Source organism: Alligator sinensis, unplaced genomic scaffold, assembly GCF_000455745.1.
Source record: "Alligator sinensis unplaced genomic scaffold, ASM45574v1 scaffold1063_1, whole genome shotgun sequence".
In the NCBI taxonomy this organism is placed as follows: domain Eukaryota; kingdom Metazoa; phylum Chordata; order Crocodylia; family Alligatoridae; genus Alligator; species Alligator sinensis.
This window is the reverse complement of record NW_005843634.1, coordinates 16422-30529: the sequence shown is the minus strand read 5'-3', so window position 1 is coordinate 30529 and position 14108 is coordinate 16422. Positions and strand designations below refer to the sequence as shown.

The 14108-nt window shown below is 50.4% G+C and overlaps 1 protein-coding gene across 1 annotated transcript in view; it reads left to right on the top strand.

Annotated features, from left to right (window-relative positions):
- Nucleotides 1-13853, top strand: part of LOC112548853 — a 20970-nt gene extending 7117 nt beyond the window's left edge. The window contains exon 3 of the mRNA XM_025195601.1: nucleotides 8352-13853. Coding sequence (XP_025051386.1) covers nucleotides 8352-12094 — 3743 coding nt within the window. The 3' untranslated portion in view covers nucleotides 12095-13853. The remainder of the gene's footprint in view (nucleotides 1-8351) is intronic.
- The last annotated feature ends 255 nt before the right edge of the window (nucleotides 13854-14108 follow it).

Sequence of the window (14108 nt, the reverse complement as noted above, 5' to 3'; positions counted from 1 at the left end):
GACTTGGCCCGTGTGCCACGAGCGTTCAAATATTCCTGCCAGTGGCTGGGCAATGACATTGGCAAGTGCCTTCAGTACCCTTGGATGGAACTCATCCGGGCCTGCCGACTTAAAGGCATCTAGTTCTTCCAAGTGACTCTGCGCCATCTCAGGGTCTACGCATGGCAGTCTGGCGCCTTGCTGCTGCCTCTCCACAACCCCAGTGAGAGCCTTGTCGTGCCCCTCACTTAGGAACACTGAGGCAAAGAACTCGTTGAGGAGTTCAGCCTTGTCCCCCCTGTCCGTCACCAATTGTTTCTGCCCATTTAGTAGGGGTCCTATTCCTCCCTGATGTTTGAGAAAGATAAATGCCACCCAGATGTTAAAGACTCACAGGGCTAATTTATTTCCAATTGTAGCAACCTCGCCAATTGTTTCGTTAGTGAGAACAGCCCATTTGATTGAGAAGGACTCTCCATGATGGATATACTTTTGACACTTTGTGTCTAATATATACTGCTAATTACCTTATTAGCAATATGAGCTATCCGCGTCTTTCTTTTCTGCGGATGGCTTGTACTGAGAGTGCCTTCCTGCTGTTTCTTCACCGCCTGCCTCTCCCTTCTCAGGTATTAATTGTCCTGCCAGAGTCAGAAGCTTGAGGAAAGCTCCTCTCGGCTCCCATCTCACTTCTGAGGGGTACTATCTCTCTTTCTTCTGTCCTCCACCTCCCAACACCACACACTGCTCCTGCACTCACCTGAGGATCAGGTTCTTCCCCAAGGTAATTTCTCTCTCTCCCCTTGACTCCTGGCATCTACCTCTTGGTGTCCCCGCAGTGCTCCTGCACTCACTCATGCAGCGGTGTTTTCAAAAAAGTAATTTCTTTTTTCTGACTGACCTGCCACCTCTCTCGAAGTTCGACTATCCTGGTGTCCTTCAAGATTGCAGGTATAGTCTTTTCTCTACCCTCTGGAGTCCTTGTAGTTTTCTTCTTTGTCTTCTGGTGCCTGAAGGCAAAAATCAATGTCTCACCGCTGTCTTTTATCCATGGTTTTCGAGGCTAATCACCTGCTTCTTTCCTGGGTATGTAATGTCTGACACCTGACAGAGTCCATCATTGGGTCAATCCTGCCTGACTCTGTCTAAGTAACAGGACTCCTGCCTGAGTCCCTGTTACAGTATTTCACACCAAAAAATGCAATGTTCTCCACCTTGGGAAGAAAAGCCCACAGCATGCTTATAGGCTTGGCAGTGCTACGCTGGCTAGCACTATGGATAGTTTCATAGTTGGTCGGGTCGGAAGGGACCTGAGCAGATCATCAACTCTGACCCCCTGCCACGGGCAGGAAACAGTACTGGGGTCAAGCGACCCCAGTTAGGTGATTATCTAGCCTCCCTTTGAAAACCCCCAGGGTAGGAGCCAGCACCACTTCCTTTGGAAGTTGGTTCCAGATCCCAGCCACCCTGACAGTGAAGTAGTTCCTACGGATGTCTAGTCTGAACCTACTCTCAGTCAGCTTATGCCCGTTATTCCTCATTACTTCTGATAGTGCTCAGGGGACCAGAGTCTTTCCCATTCCCTGCTGGTCCCCCTTGGCCAGTTTGTAGATGGCCACCAGTTCCCCTCAGCCTTCTCTTGTGGAAGCTGAAAGGGTTCAGGTCCTGTAGCCTTTCCTCACAGGGCCTGCCCTGCTGCCCCTGACCATGCGGGTGGCCTCCTCTGGACCCTCTCCATGCTGTCCACATCCCTCCTGAAGTGCGACGCCCAGACCTGGACGCAGTACTCCAGCTGCGGCCTGACCAGTGCCGCGTAGAGGGGGAGGATCACCTCCTTGGACCTGCTCGGGATGCATCTGTAGATGCACGACAAGGTGCGGTTGGCCTTCCTGACCGCGTCCTCACATTGGTGGCTCATGTTCATCTTGGAATGAATAGTGACTCCAAGATCCTTTTCTGCCTCTGTGCTGATGAGAAGGGAGTTCCCCAGCCTGTAGGTGTGCTGCTGGTTCTTCCTACCCAGGTGCAGCACCTTGCACTTCTCAGTATTGAAACCCATCCTATTCTCATCTGCCCACCCCTGTAACCTGTCCAGATCTAGTTGTAGCCTGTCCCTCCCTTGTAGTGTGCCCATCTCTCCCCACATCTTAGTGCCATCCGTTAATTTGAACAAGGTGATTTTCATCCCCTTGTCCAAGTCACTGATGAAGATGTTTCATAGTTTCATAGTTTCGTAGTAGCTCGGGTCAGGAGGGACCTGAACAGATCATCTCGCCTGACCCCCTGCCACAGGCAGGAATGAATACTGGGTTCACAAGATCCCAGACAGTTTATCATCCTACCTCGTCTTGAATTTGCCCAAGGTAGGGGCGAGGACCACTTCCCTGGGAAGTTGGTTCCAGATTTTGGCCACCCTAACTGTAAAATATTGCCTTCTGATCTCTAAGCTAAAACTATTCTCCATCAGCTTATGACCACTGTTCCTCGTCACCCCAGGTGGTGGTGAGGAGAAAAGGGCTCTGCCTATTTCCTGTTGATCTCCCCTGAGGAGGTTGTAGGCAGTCACCAGGTCCCTCTTCAGCCTCCTCTTGCTGAGGCTGAACAGGTTCAGGTCCCTCAGTCAGGGCCTGTCCTGCTGCCCTCTCACCAAGCAGGTGGCCTCCTCTGACCCCTCTCCATGCTGGCCACATCCCTCCTGAAGTGCGGTGGCCAGTACTGGACGCAGTACTCCAACTGCGGCCTGACCCAAGTCACATAGAGGGGGAGTATCACCTCTCTGGACTGGCTTGAGATGCACCTTTGGATGCATGACAAGGTGTGGCTGGCCTTGCTGGCTGCGGTCTGGCATTGGTGGCTCATTTTCATCTTGGAGTCAATAATGACTCCGAGATCCCTTTCTGCCTCTGTGCTTTCAAGAGGAGAACTCCTCAGCCTGTATGTGTGCTGTGGAATCCTTCTCCCCAGGTGCAGCACCCTGTATTTGTCTATGTTGAACCCCATCCTGTTCTCATCTGCCCGCTTTTGTAGTCTGTCTAAATCTAGTTGCGGCCTCTTTCTCCCATCAAGTGCGTCCACCTCGCCCCACATCTTAGTGTCATCAGCAAAGTTGGACAGTGTGCTTTCCACCCCCTCGTCCAAGTCGCTGATGAAGATGTTAAAGAGTGAGGGCCAAAGGACCGAGCCCTGGGGGACCCCACTGCCCACATCTCGCCAGGTTGAGTACAACCTGTCCACCACTACTCTCTGGGTGCGCCCCATCAGCCAGTTTTTTACCCATCCAACTGTCGCTTAATTTATTGATGAGGATGGGGTGAGAGACAGTGTCAAAGGCCTTCTTAAAGTCTAGAAAGACTACGTCCATGGCGACCCATCATCCAAGGATTTAGTTACTTGGTCATAAAAGGCAATCAGGTTGGTCAAGCAGGACCTGCCTTTGATGAACCCATGCTGATTGCCCCTGAGCATGATCTCCCCCACAGGCCCCCCACAGATGTGCTCCTTGATGATCCTCTCTAATATCTTCCCGAGCACTGAGTTGAGGCTTACAGGCCGATAGGTACCTGGGTCCTTCCTCCCTTTCTTGAAAATTGGGACCACATTAGCCAGTTTCCAATCCCCCGGTACCTGGCCAGATGACTATGAATGCTCATACAGCCAGGCCAAGGGCTCCGCGAGACCCCTGCCAGCTCCCTCAACACCCTTGGGTGGAGGGCATCTGGACCTGCAGATTTAAAAATGTCTAGCCCTTCCAGAAGATCCCTAACTACCTCTGCACTGACTGGAGGCCTGACAGAGCTATCCCCAAGACTGTCCCCACCTCTGGTAGGTGGGATGTCCCGGTCCCTGTTCAAGAAAGCAGAGACAAAGAAAATGTTAAAAATATCAGCTTTCTTGTCCAGCGTAGCCACAAGATTACTGTTTGCATCTTGCAGGGGCCCTACATTGCCTGGTGCCCTCTTCTTGCTCCCAGTTTACTTGGAAAAGGACTTTTTTTTGTCCTTAATCCTGGATGCTAGCCTGAGTTCTAACTCTGCCTTGGCCCTCCTAATAGGCCTCCTACACTCCCAGGCCAAGGAGGAGTACTCCTCCTTGGTGATAGCTCCTCCCTTTCGCTGGTTGTATGCCCCCCTTTTAGTCCTCAGGCATTGCTGAATGCCCTTGCTGAGCCAAGGGTGGCTCTGAGCACTCTTACCCGCCTTGCTTCTCTCAGGGACTGTTATCCTTTGGGCCAGAGGATCGCCCCCTGAAGGTATGACCATCCCTCGTGGACTCCCATCTCCTCTACCTTCTAGGCCCCCAGTTGCACCCCCACTAGTCTCCTAAGCTCATTGAAGTTGGCCCTTCTGAAGCCAAAGGCTTTAGCCTTGGTGTGAGTGCTTGATGCCCTTCATTGGATAGTGAAATCCAGCAGGTGATGATCGCTATCGCCCAGGTGGTCAAGGACCTGCAGTCCCCGTGGCCAGGACCAGGTCCAGTAAGGTTTTACCCTTAGTGGGGCTGTGCACCTCCTCAATAAGGTGAAGGTCCCATAATACAGCCAGGAACCTACACGAGCGGTCAGACCTGGCTGTCTGCTCCTCCCAGCAATGTTTGGGTAGTTTAGGTCACCCATGACAATAACATCCCTTGACCTAACCACCTCCATAAGCTGACTGGAGAAGTCCTGGTCTAGCTCTCCCCCCTGGTTGGGTGGTCTGTAGTAGACCCACCGTAAGGTCCCTTTCGCCACGCCTCCCTTGTAGTTTGACCCATAGTGTCTCTGCCCGACCCTCCTCTAACCCGAAGCTAATCCTTGATGATGTGAGGTGCTCTTGACATAGAGCGCAACCCCCCTCCCACCTTTCCTCTCTGTCCTGTCTCTTCTATCTAGGGTGTATCCCCAAATGCCTGCCGCCCAGTCATAGGTAGGGTCCCACCAGGTTACTGTGAGTCCTACTAAGTCTGGGTTCTTACTTGCAATCAGGAGGCACAGTTCCTCCTGCTTACTCCCCATACTATGAGCATTAGTGTAGAGGCACCTGAGGCCTCCTGAGGGTGTACGAGCCTCCCTCCCACTTCCAGGACAGCTGTGGCCCCCTACTCCCAGGACATTGATGCTTACTGGGGTTCCCTTCCTCTTGTCACCCTGCATGCTGGTGAAGCATCCTCTCCACTCAAAGTGGCCCCTTCCCCCGGCAAAGCTAGTTTAAAGCCTGCCGTATGAGATCAGCCAACCTAGAGGAAATGATACATCTGCCCTTAGGGGAGAGGTGAAGCCAATCCCACCCCAGCATGCCCTCTTTACAAAAACATGGGTCATTGTCAAAAAACCCGAAGCCTGCGTCATGGCACCAGCTCCCAAACTGCCAGTTAACCACGTCAATGCAGGCCTCATGATGCCTACCCCATCCTCGTGGTGTTCTGATGAGGTGCGTGTGCATGTTGAACAGTGCGGACCCGAGGATCGAGCCCTGGGGAACCCTACTGCCCACATCCCTCCAGGTCGAGACTGACCCGTCCACCACCACTCTCTGGATGCACCTCTCCAGCCAATTTCTGACCCATCTGGCTGTGTAGGGATCGAAACCACAGCCACCTAATTTACTGCGAGAATGGGGTGAGAGATGGTGTCAAAGGCCTTGCTAAAGTCTAGAAAGACTATATCCACCATGACACCTGCATCTAAGGATTTTTTTACCTGGTCATAGAAGGCCACCAGGTTGGTCTGACAGGACCTGCCCCTAATGAACCCATGTTGGTTGCCCCTAAGCATAACCTCCCCTGCCGGCCCCTCGCAGATGTGCTCCTGGAGAATTTTCTCAAAGAGCTTCCCCAGGACCGAGGTGAGACTAACGGGCCTATAGTTTCCTGGGTCCTCCTTCCTCCCTTTTTTTAAAATGTGGACCACATTGTCCCTTTTCCAGTCCTCTGGCACCTCACCAGAGCACCACGAGTGCTCGTAAATCTGTGCCAGGCATCCCACAATGACTTCTGCAAATTTCCTCAGCACCCTGGGGTGGAGATCATCTGGACCTGCTGATTTGAACATGTTCAGTCCCACCAGAAGTTCCCTAACTAGATCCTCACTGACCCTGGGCCTGGCGGTGCCTCTCCTGAGTCAGTCGGGAATCCCGGTGGAGGTGAATGTCCCGGTTCCTGCTCCGAAAAATGGAGGCAAAGATTTTGTTGAAGAGATCAGGTTTATTGTCTGGTGCGACCATCAGATTTCCAAGCGTGTCCTGCAGGGGCCCCATTTTACCCAGTGCCTTCTTTTTACTCTCTATATATTTAAAAAGGGACTTCTTGTTATATTTGATCCTGGGTGCTAGTCCTAGTTCTGTCTCCACCTTAGCCTTCCTAACAGCCCCCCTACAGTCTTGACCAATGGAGGTATAATCCTCCTCAGTGATGGCCCCTCCCTTCCATCGGGTGTATGCCTCCTTTTTAGCTTTCAGATGTTCCTGAATGCCTTTGGTGAGCCATGGGGGATTTTGAGCACTCTTGCCCCCTTATGATTAGCGTTGGGACTGCCACCCTTTGGGCTTGGAGGATCGTCTCCTTCAGGAACGCCCACTCTTCTTGGACTCCCAACTCCCCTCCCTTCTGGGACCTCAGTGCCTCCCCGACTAACCTCCTTAACTCATTGAAATAAGCTCTCCTGAAGTCAAGGGCTGCTGCCTTGCTGCAGGCTTTTGCCACCCTGCGCTGGATGGTGAATCCCAGCAGGCAATGATCACTGTCACCCAGATGGTTGAGCACCTGCAGACCCCCACCAGGTTGTTGCCTGTGGCCAGGACCAGGTCCAACAAGGCATTTCCTCTGGTGGGACTGCACACCTCCTGGGTTAGGTGGAGGTCCTGAATCTCAGCTAGGAACCTATGTGAGCGGTCCGAACTGGCTGATTGCTCCTCCCAGCAGATGTCCGGGTAGTTTAGGTCAGCCATGATGACCAGGTCCCTTGATTTAACTGCCTCTGTGAGCTGACCTGAGAACTCCCAGTCCAGCTCTTCCCCCTGGTTGGGTGGTCTGTAGTAGACCCCCACTGTTATGTCCCTTTTCCCCTGATCTCCGTGTATTCTAACTCAGAGCACTTCTGTCTGCCCCTCCTCTGACCCTGTGCTGTTAGTTGAGGATATGTATTGCTCTTTGATGCAGAGTGCCACCTCCGCACCTTTCCTCCCCATTTTATCCCACCTATACAGTCTATAGGCCTTGATATTCACTGCCCAGTCATGCGTTGGATCCCACCAAGTTTCAGTGACCCCCACTATGTCTAGGTTTTTTTTAGCTAGCAGGAGGGCAAGTTCCTCCTGCTTGTTCCCCATACTATGAGCATTAGCGTAGAGGCATTTAAAGCCTCCTGAGGGTGTATGTACCTCCCCCCTAATCCCAGGACTATCTGGACTCCTGTCACTTACCTGGGTACTTCTTGGGCTCTTCACCTGTCTTGTCTGGGAAGTATCATTGTGTCCCCCTGTGGCCCCATCCCCCAGCAAAGCTAGTTTAAAGCATGAAGTATGAGATCAGCCAACCTGGAAGAAAAGATGAAAGGGACTTGGGGTCATGATTGACCACAAGATGAACACGAGCCTTCAATGTGATGCTGCAGCCAGTAAAGCAAGCAAAATGCTGGCTTGCATCCATAGATGCTCCTCAAACAAATCCCAGGACACCATTCTCCCATTGTATTTGGCCTTGGTGAGGCTGCAGTTGGAGTACTGCGTCCAGTTTTGGGCCCCACAATTCAAAAAGGATGTGGAGAAGTTTGAGAGAGTGTAGAGGAGAGCCACGCGCATGATCAGAGGTCAGGAAAACAGACCATATGATGGGCAGCTGAGAGCCCTGGGACTCTTCAGACTGGAAAAGCGCAGGCTCAGGGGCAATCTGATGGCCACCTAGTAGTTTATCAGGGGTGACCACCAGCATCTGGGGGAACATCTGTTCACCAAAGAACTCTAAGGGGAACTCTAAGATTGAGTGGTCACAAACTCCTCCATGACCATTTCAAGCTGGACATGAGGAAGAACTTCTTTACTGTCTGAGCCCCCAAGGTCTAGAATAGACTGCCGCCAGAGGTGGTTCAAGCACCCACTTTGGATGCCTTCAAGAAACATTTTGATGTTCATCTTGCTGGGATCCTATGATACTATCTGGCTACTGTCACAGATAAAACAATGCTTTATGATTACTAAATGTTTTGATGTTGTTTTAATACATAGTCTGTTACCTATGTGTATGAAAAATTTGCTGGTAGTACTTAAATCTGTGTGAGTTTAAATTGGTGGTGGTCAGTCTGTCAGAGTTTGGGAACTGCTGCTATAATGTATTTGCAATTGGTTGACAGAGAGGTTTCTGATCCTGCTGCCCTTGACCGTGCATTTGTAATGTTCCAGGCATCACTCTGTGGGACCTGGACACCCTCCGAAAAGACGTGGATACAAAACCACAGTCCAAGACAGAATTTCAGATCATTGCATCAGACACCATTGATACCAAGGCCTCTGCTCTCAATGTCACAGCTTCTCTGAAGGCCAGCTTCTTCTGTGACCTGGTGAAAGTGAACGGATCGGCTAAATATTTAAATGATACCAAGACATCCAGACATCAGGCCCGTGTCACTCTGCAGTACTCCACCACCACCCAGTTCAAGCAGCTGACGATGAGCCATATAGGTCACCAAAATGTCTCCTACCCGGATGTATTTGACCAAGGCACGGCCACCCATGTGGTCACTGCTGTGCTGTTTGGGGCTCAGGCCTTCTTTGTGTTCGACCGGAAAGTGTCTTCATCTGAGGATATGCAAGAGATACAGGGAGAGCTCCAGGTTATGATTAACAAGATACCAACGATCACCATACAAGGGAATGTGTCCCTGAAAATGGATGAAAAAGAGAAACACCAGGCTGAAAAGTTCAGCTGTAGATTTTATGGTGATTTTGCTCTTGAGAACAATCCAGTGACTTACGAGGATGCCATGAAAGTTTATGCCACGCTCCCCAAGCTGCTGGGGGACAACGGGGAGAAGGCCGTGCCCGTGAGAGTCTGGCTGTACCCGCTGACCAAGCTGGACTCCAAAGCCGCTCGCCTGGTCCGTGAGATCAGCCTCACACTGATCTTTGATGCCCAGGCTGTGCTGGAGCAGCTTGCAGAAGTAGACATGCGCTGCAATGACCTGATGAAGAACTGCATTGCCACGACCTTCCCTGAGATCAGGAGGAAACTGCAGCAATTCAAAGACCTGTGCAAGCAGCACAGACAAATCTTCCAGAAAGAGCTGGCAGGACTCTTGCCCTCCATCCGTGGGGGTGGGAGGGAAGAAGGGGCCCTGGTGGACATTTTAACTTGCAAGAACCAGTCCCCATTCAATACACAGCAACTCAACGAATTCCTGGAGAATAAGGAACGAGAAGTGAATTTTGTGAGTTCCTACCTGTCTGCCCTGAAGGACGTGGAAGTCGTGTCCTCCAAGAACAAAGTGGAGGAAATAGTTCTTGACCCAAAGAATGAGTTTGTTGTCTCCTTTACATTTACCTCGTTACAGGACGAGGAGCCCTATCTATCAGATTTAAAGCTCTGGCTTCAGACCCACTATATGAAGAATACTCATGATCCAGCCCCAGCCAGTCGTGTCAGTGAGAAACCCAAACCCAAACTGTGGTTTGAGCACAAAGAAAGACATCAAAATGCCCGTAGATCTGCAAAATCCCTGTCAGAATTTGTCCGTGTCAACAAATCCCGTGGGAAATCTCGGTTCCTTGTGGCATCTGTCCCAAACAAGGACAACCCAGGAGCTTCCATTTACCTGTATGAGGATGGGGAGCTGGTCAGCACCAACTTTGAGCCTCCAGCAAAGCCTCTTCCTCCCCTGATTGCTGGAATCAGCCATGACCGTGTGCAGCTCACACTAAAGCCAGCAGCCCGGGGAGAGGCTGCGATCACCGGCTATCGGGTGGAGTGCAGAAGAGTGGGGCAGGAGGACTGGACAATTATGAACGTGAATAGCAAACAGGAGACATTCCCAGTAGCAGGGCTACGTGCAAACACCGAGTACCAGTTTAGATACGCTGCAGTGAGCAAACCAGGGCTCAGTGCAAGCAGTGATGGGAGTGACAGGGTGAAAACACGTCCAACCAGCCCCCCTGGAAAGCCTAGAGAAAATTATACGACTTCATCTGCCATAGGCCTGAGCTGGAAGAGTCCAAACGTCATCGGAGAGGGAGTCACTATCGGGGAGTACAGGGTGGAGTATAAAGAAGACACAGGAGGTACAAGCCCTGAAGAAAAAGGCAAATGGCAGGAGCAAAGGACCAAGGAGAAAGCAGAGTCCTGCAGCATTGAGGGGCTGAAGCCTGGGACGTCCTACGTGCTCCGAGTGTCAGCGGTGTGCGCGGGTGGTGCTGTGAGTGACCCCAGCGAGGCGGTGTCCGTTTCAACGCTGGGAGCAGAATCAACGTCGTTAGCTCACGTGTACTTGAAGAAGAGCACTCTGATAGGGGACCAGGAGCCCTCCGTGTACGCACTGCCCCTAGAGAAGGTAATGCGTGGTTCTAGCTCATCTTGTTTAAAGTACAGGCTGGGAGCGGAGAGCTCTTGCACCCACAGAAAGGTCATTATGGTGATGGGAGCAACGGGGTCTGGGAAGACTACTCTCATCAATGGGATGATCAACTACATCCTGGGAGTGCAATGGGAGGATAATTTCAGGTTCAAACTGATCCATGAAGTGACCAACAGAAGCCAAGCTGAGAGCCAGACGTCTGAAGTGACCGCCTACGAGGTGAACTATGAAGAGGGTTTCCAAGTCCCCTATAGCCTGACTATCATAGACACCCCAGGGTTTGGTAGTATCGGAGGGATAAATGGTGACAGAAAGATAACAGAGCAGATCCAAACATTTTTCTCTACCCCGGGGGGCATTGATCAATTAGATGCTGTGTGTGTTGTAGTCCAGGCCTCGCTAGCTCGTCTGACCCCTACTCAGAAATACGTGTTTGATTCGGTGCTCTCTATCTTTGGGAAGGACATAAAGGACAACATACAGGTTCTGGTCACCTTTGCAGATGGACAGACACCCCGGGTTCTAGAGGCCATTAAAGCTGCTGAGGTGCCTTGTGCTAAAGGTGCTCAGGGCAACCCTGCTCATTTTAAATTCAATAACTCAGCCCTCTTGGCCAGCAATGTTGGAGCTGCTGAGAGCAGTGGGGATTTTGATGCAATGTTCTGGAAAATGGGATGTCAGAGCATGAAGACGTTCTTTTCATCTCTAGATAAATTAGAAAGTAGAAGTTTGACCCTGACGAAGGAAGTGCTCAGAGAACGGAAGGAGCTGGAGGCGGCTGTGCAAGGGCTGCGGCCCCAGATCAGGGCTGGAATGGTGAAGCTGCAAGAACTGAGAAAAACACTGCAGGCTCTGGAGCAGCACAAGGGTGAAATGGAGGCCAATAAAGACTTTGAATATGAGGTAGAAGTGACGGTGTCTGTGAAGGAGGACATCTCTCACACATGGAACTACGCAACAAACTGCCAGCAGTGTAACTACACATGCCATTATCCTTGTGTAATTCCTGTAACTTTGTTAAATCGATTTTGTGAAGTTATAGGTTTACTTTCAGGAAACTGCAGAGTCTGCCCTGGGAAGTGTGACTCGGGCGTTCATTACAGTGAAAAGTACAGGTGGAAGTATGAGACAAGAAAAGAGAAGCGGACCTTAGCACAAGTGAAAGAGAAGTATGAGAAGTCATCCGGGGAGGTGTTATCAACAGGAAATATGATTGAGAAGCTGAAAGAGGAATATGGTCAAGTGGAACAGGTGCTGCTAGAGCTTATTGACAGATCATCTCGCAGCCTCCAGCGCCTGAAAGAGATTGCCCTAAAGCCCGACCACATGTCCACTGCAGGGTACATCGACCTGCTGATCAAGTCTGAAGAACGGGAGTTGAAGCCTGGGTATCAGGAGCGGATAGACTCCATGATGAAACTGAGGGAGGAAGCTGAGATAACAAGGAAGATTGCCAACAAGGAGCCCCTGCTGCCAGAGGAGGAGGTCATGCACAAGAAGCTAGAAGAAAAGCGTCATGCACTCCAATTGGCCAAGAAAGGAAAAAAGATGATCGAAAGCTGGTTTGTTAAAAACTGACCATGGGTTCTTCTGTAAACAGAAACAGCCATTTAACCAAAGATTCACTTTGACACTGAAGCAAGACCTGTGGGATTTTTATTGGTTAATTTTATAAATGTGTCTTGTATGATTCAATGAGCTGGATTCCCTATATGATCATCCAACACAGAAAAATCTAGAGATATTGAATGGCAGATTCAATGCGTTTGCTCATGCTGGCAGCTGGGAGCGCAGCTATCACCTTATGGGGTCTTACGGGGCCTGGTCATTGCACATGCTCATCACTTGCACTGCTGAGACTAATGCACTTGGGTCTGACTGTCACGGGCCTGGCATCTGAAGGGTCAGGGCTCTGAAGAGGAAATTCTCCCATGTCTCCGCTGGCCTAGTATTAGTGCAGCCTAAGCAATAACCTGCACATCTGTTCACAAGTATCTGCTTCTAATAAATGCTCATAGAGGGGATCTTTATTCAATGACTGATGTAACCACAGAAAGTGGGATGTATTGTAATTTCTATGTGTTCACCTATTCTGATTTTAGTTTACTTAAACCATGTAACAGTAGTTCAACAGTGTACTAAAACAGGCATGACGTGTAAGAGCACCTGTGCAGACTCTAGTAGGCTCTCAGCTGCTTAATGGCAATAGTTCATATAGCATTTCTTTGCATTCACTTACCCAAAGCTTGGAGAAGAGAAGGAGAATCAACGGAAATGATTTGGCCAGAGGACATTGCAGGTGATGCGCTCGGCCTCCCGGATGGTGCTGGATGGGCCCCTCTGGCTCTTTGCAGAAGCTGGCTGCAGGGAAGGAGATGCAATAGAGGGGACCTGGAGAGTGCTGTGTGATGCCTGCAGCCTGCTGGGGCCCATGGAGCCCGCTGATGTGAAGCCCCAGGGAGTGGAGACGAGAGAGTTGGGCATGCACGGCCAGAAGCTGACAAGACTGGAGCCGTGGGGCAGGGGCTCCGCCTGAGGGCAGCAGAGAAGCTGGGACCTCCCTGCAGAGACAGCGATGATTGCTGCCTGTCCCTGCAACACCTGGGGGTTGAGAAGTAAGCCCTGGGAAGGGGAGAGGGAAGTGTTAGCAGTTAGGATGTTTTAGATCTTTATTTTATGTCCTGTCTTCCCCAGGTAGGTCCTAGTATTTTTCTCTCATTATTCTTTTTTTCCTCCCTGAACTTGAGCTTACCTTTAACTGGGTATCTCACCTTGCCAGGAGTTTGCACCCTCACAGCCTGGGCTGACTCAGGGTCCCATCACAGAGCCATTTTAGAAAATCCAGAGATGACCAGTGGGAGAAAAAACTAAGTTAAAGGTCTTCCTAAAGGTCCCTTGAAGTGCATGTAGTGGATAGGCAAGGCTAATGTTAGACAAGATGCATCTTAGATTTCGAATAAGAATAGGCATATGAATATTAATTAGTATAGCACTTTTTAGAAATGTTTATACATATATTTACCTGAACTAGTAAGCTTGCTGAACAGCCCATCTGCAGGGGAACTAAGATCAGAGCTCTTTTAAAACTGAATTTGAAACCTTCTAGGTGAAAAGTCCTTTCCCTGAACAGGCTGCCCACCTGCTACAGGCTTCTTAAGACCCGAGGACTTAGAAATTTTAAGATTCAATTAGCTTTCCAATATCAGAAAGAGTATTCACACATTAGATACATGTGCAGTTTATAAATGTTTAATGATTTGCTTGATATGCCTTACCTGTACTGTTCAGCCATTTCTAGCATGTGTGTGTCTCATTATTAGAGTTGCTATTAAAATACACCTACATCCAAGCTTGTGAGTGTTCGATTGTGTTGTGATTGGGTCTTTGCACATTTCTGGGTGTTCAGAGTACACCTGCGGGTCAACACCAGCCTGGCACACTGCCCCCGTCACTCCACCACACCACCCGTGCACACTCCCGGTCTGCCAGGCGCAGGCTGCTGTTCCTCTTCTCAGACCCTACAACTTTTGATGGTTTCGGATGATGATTTCTTAATGTCATAAACATTTTTCTTCTGGAAAGTGAGGCCTGA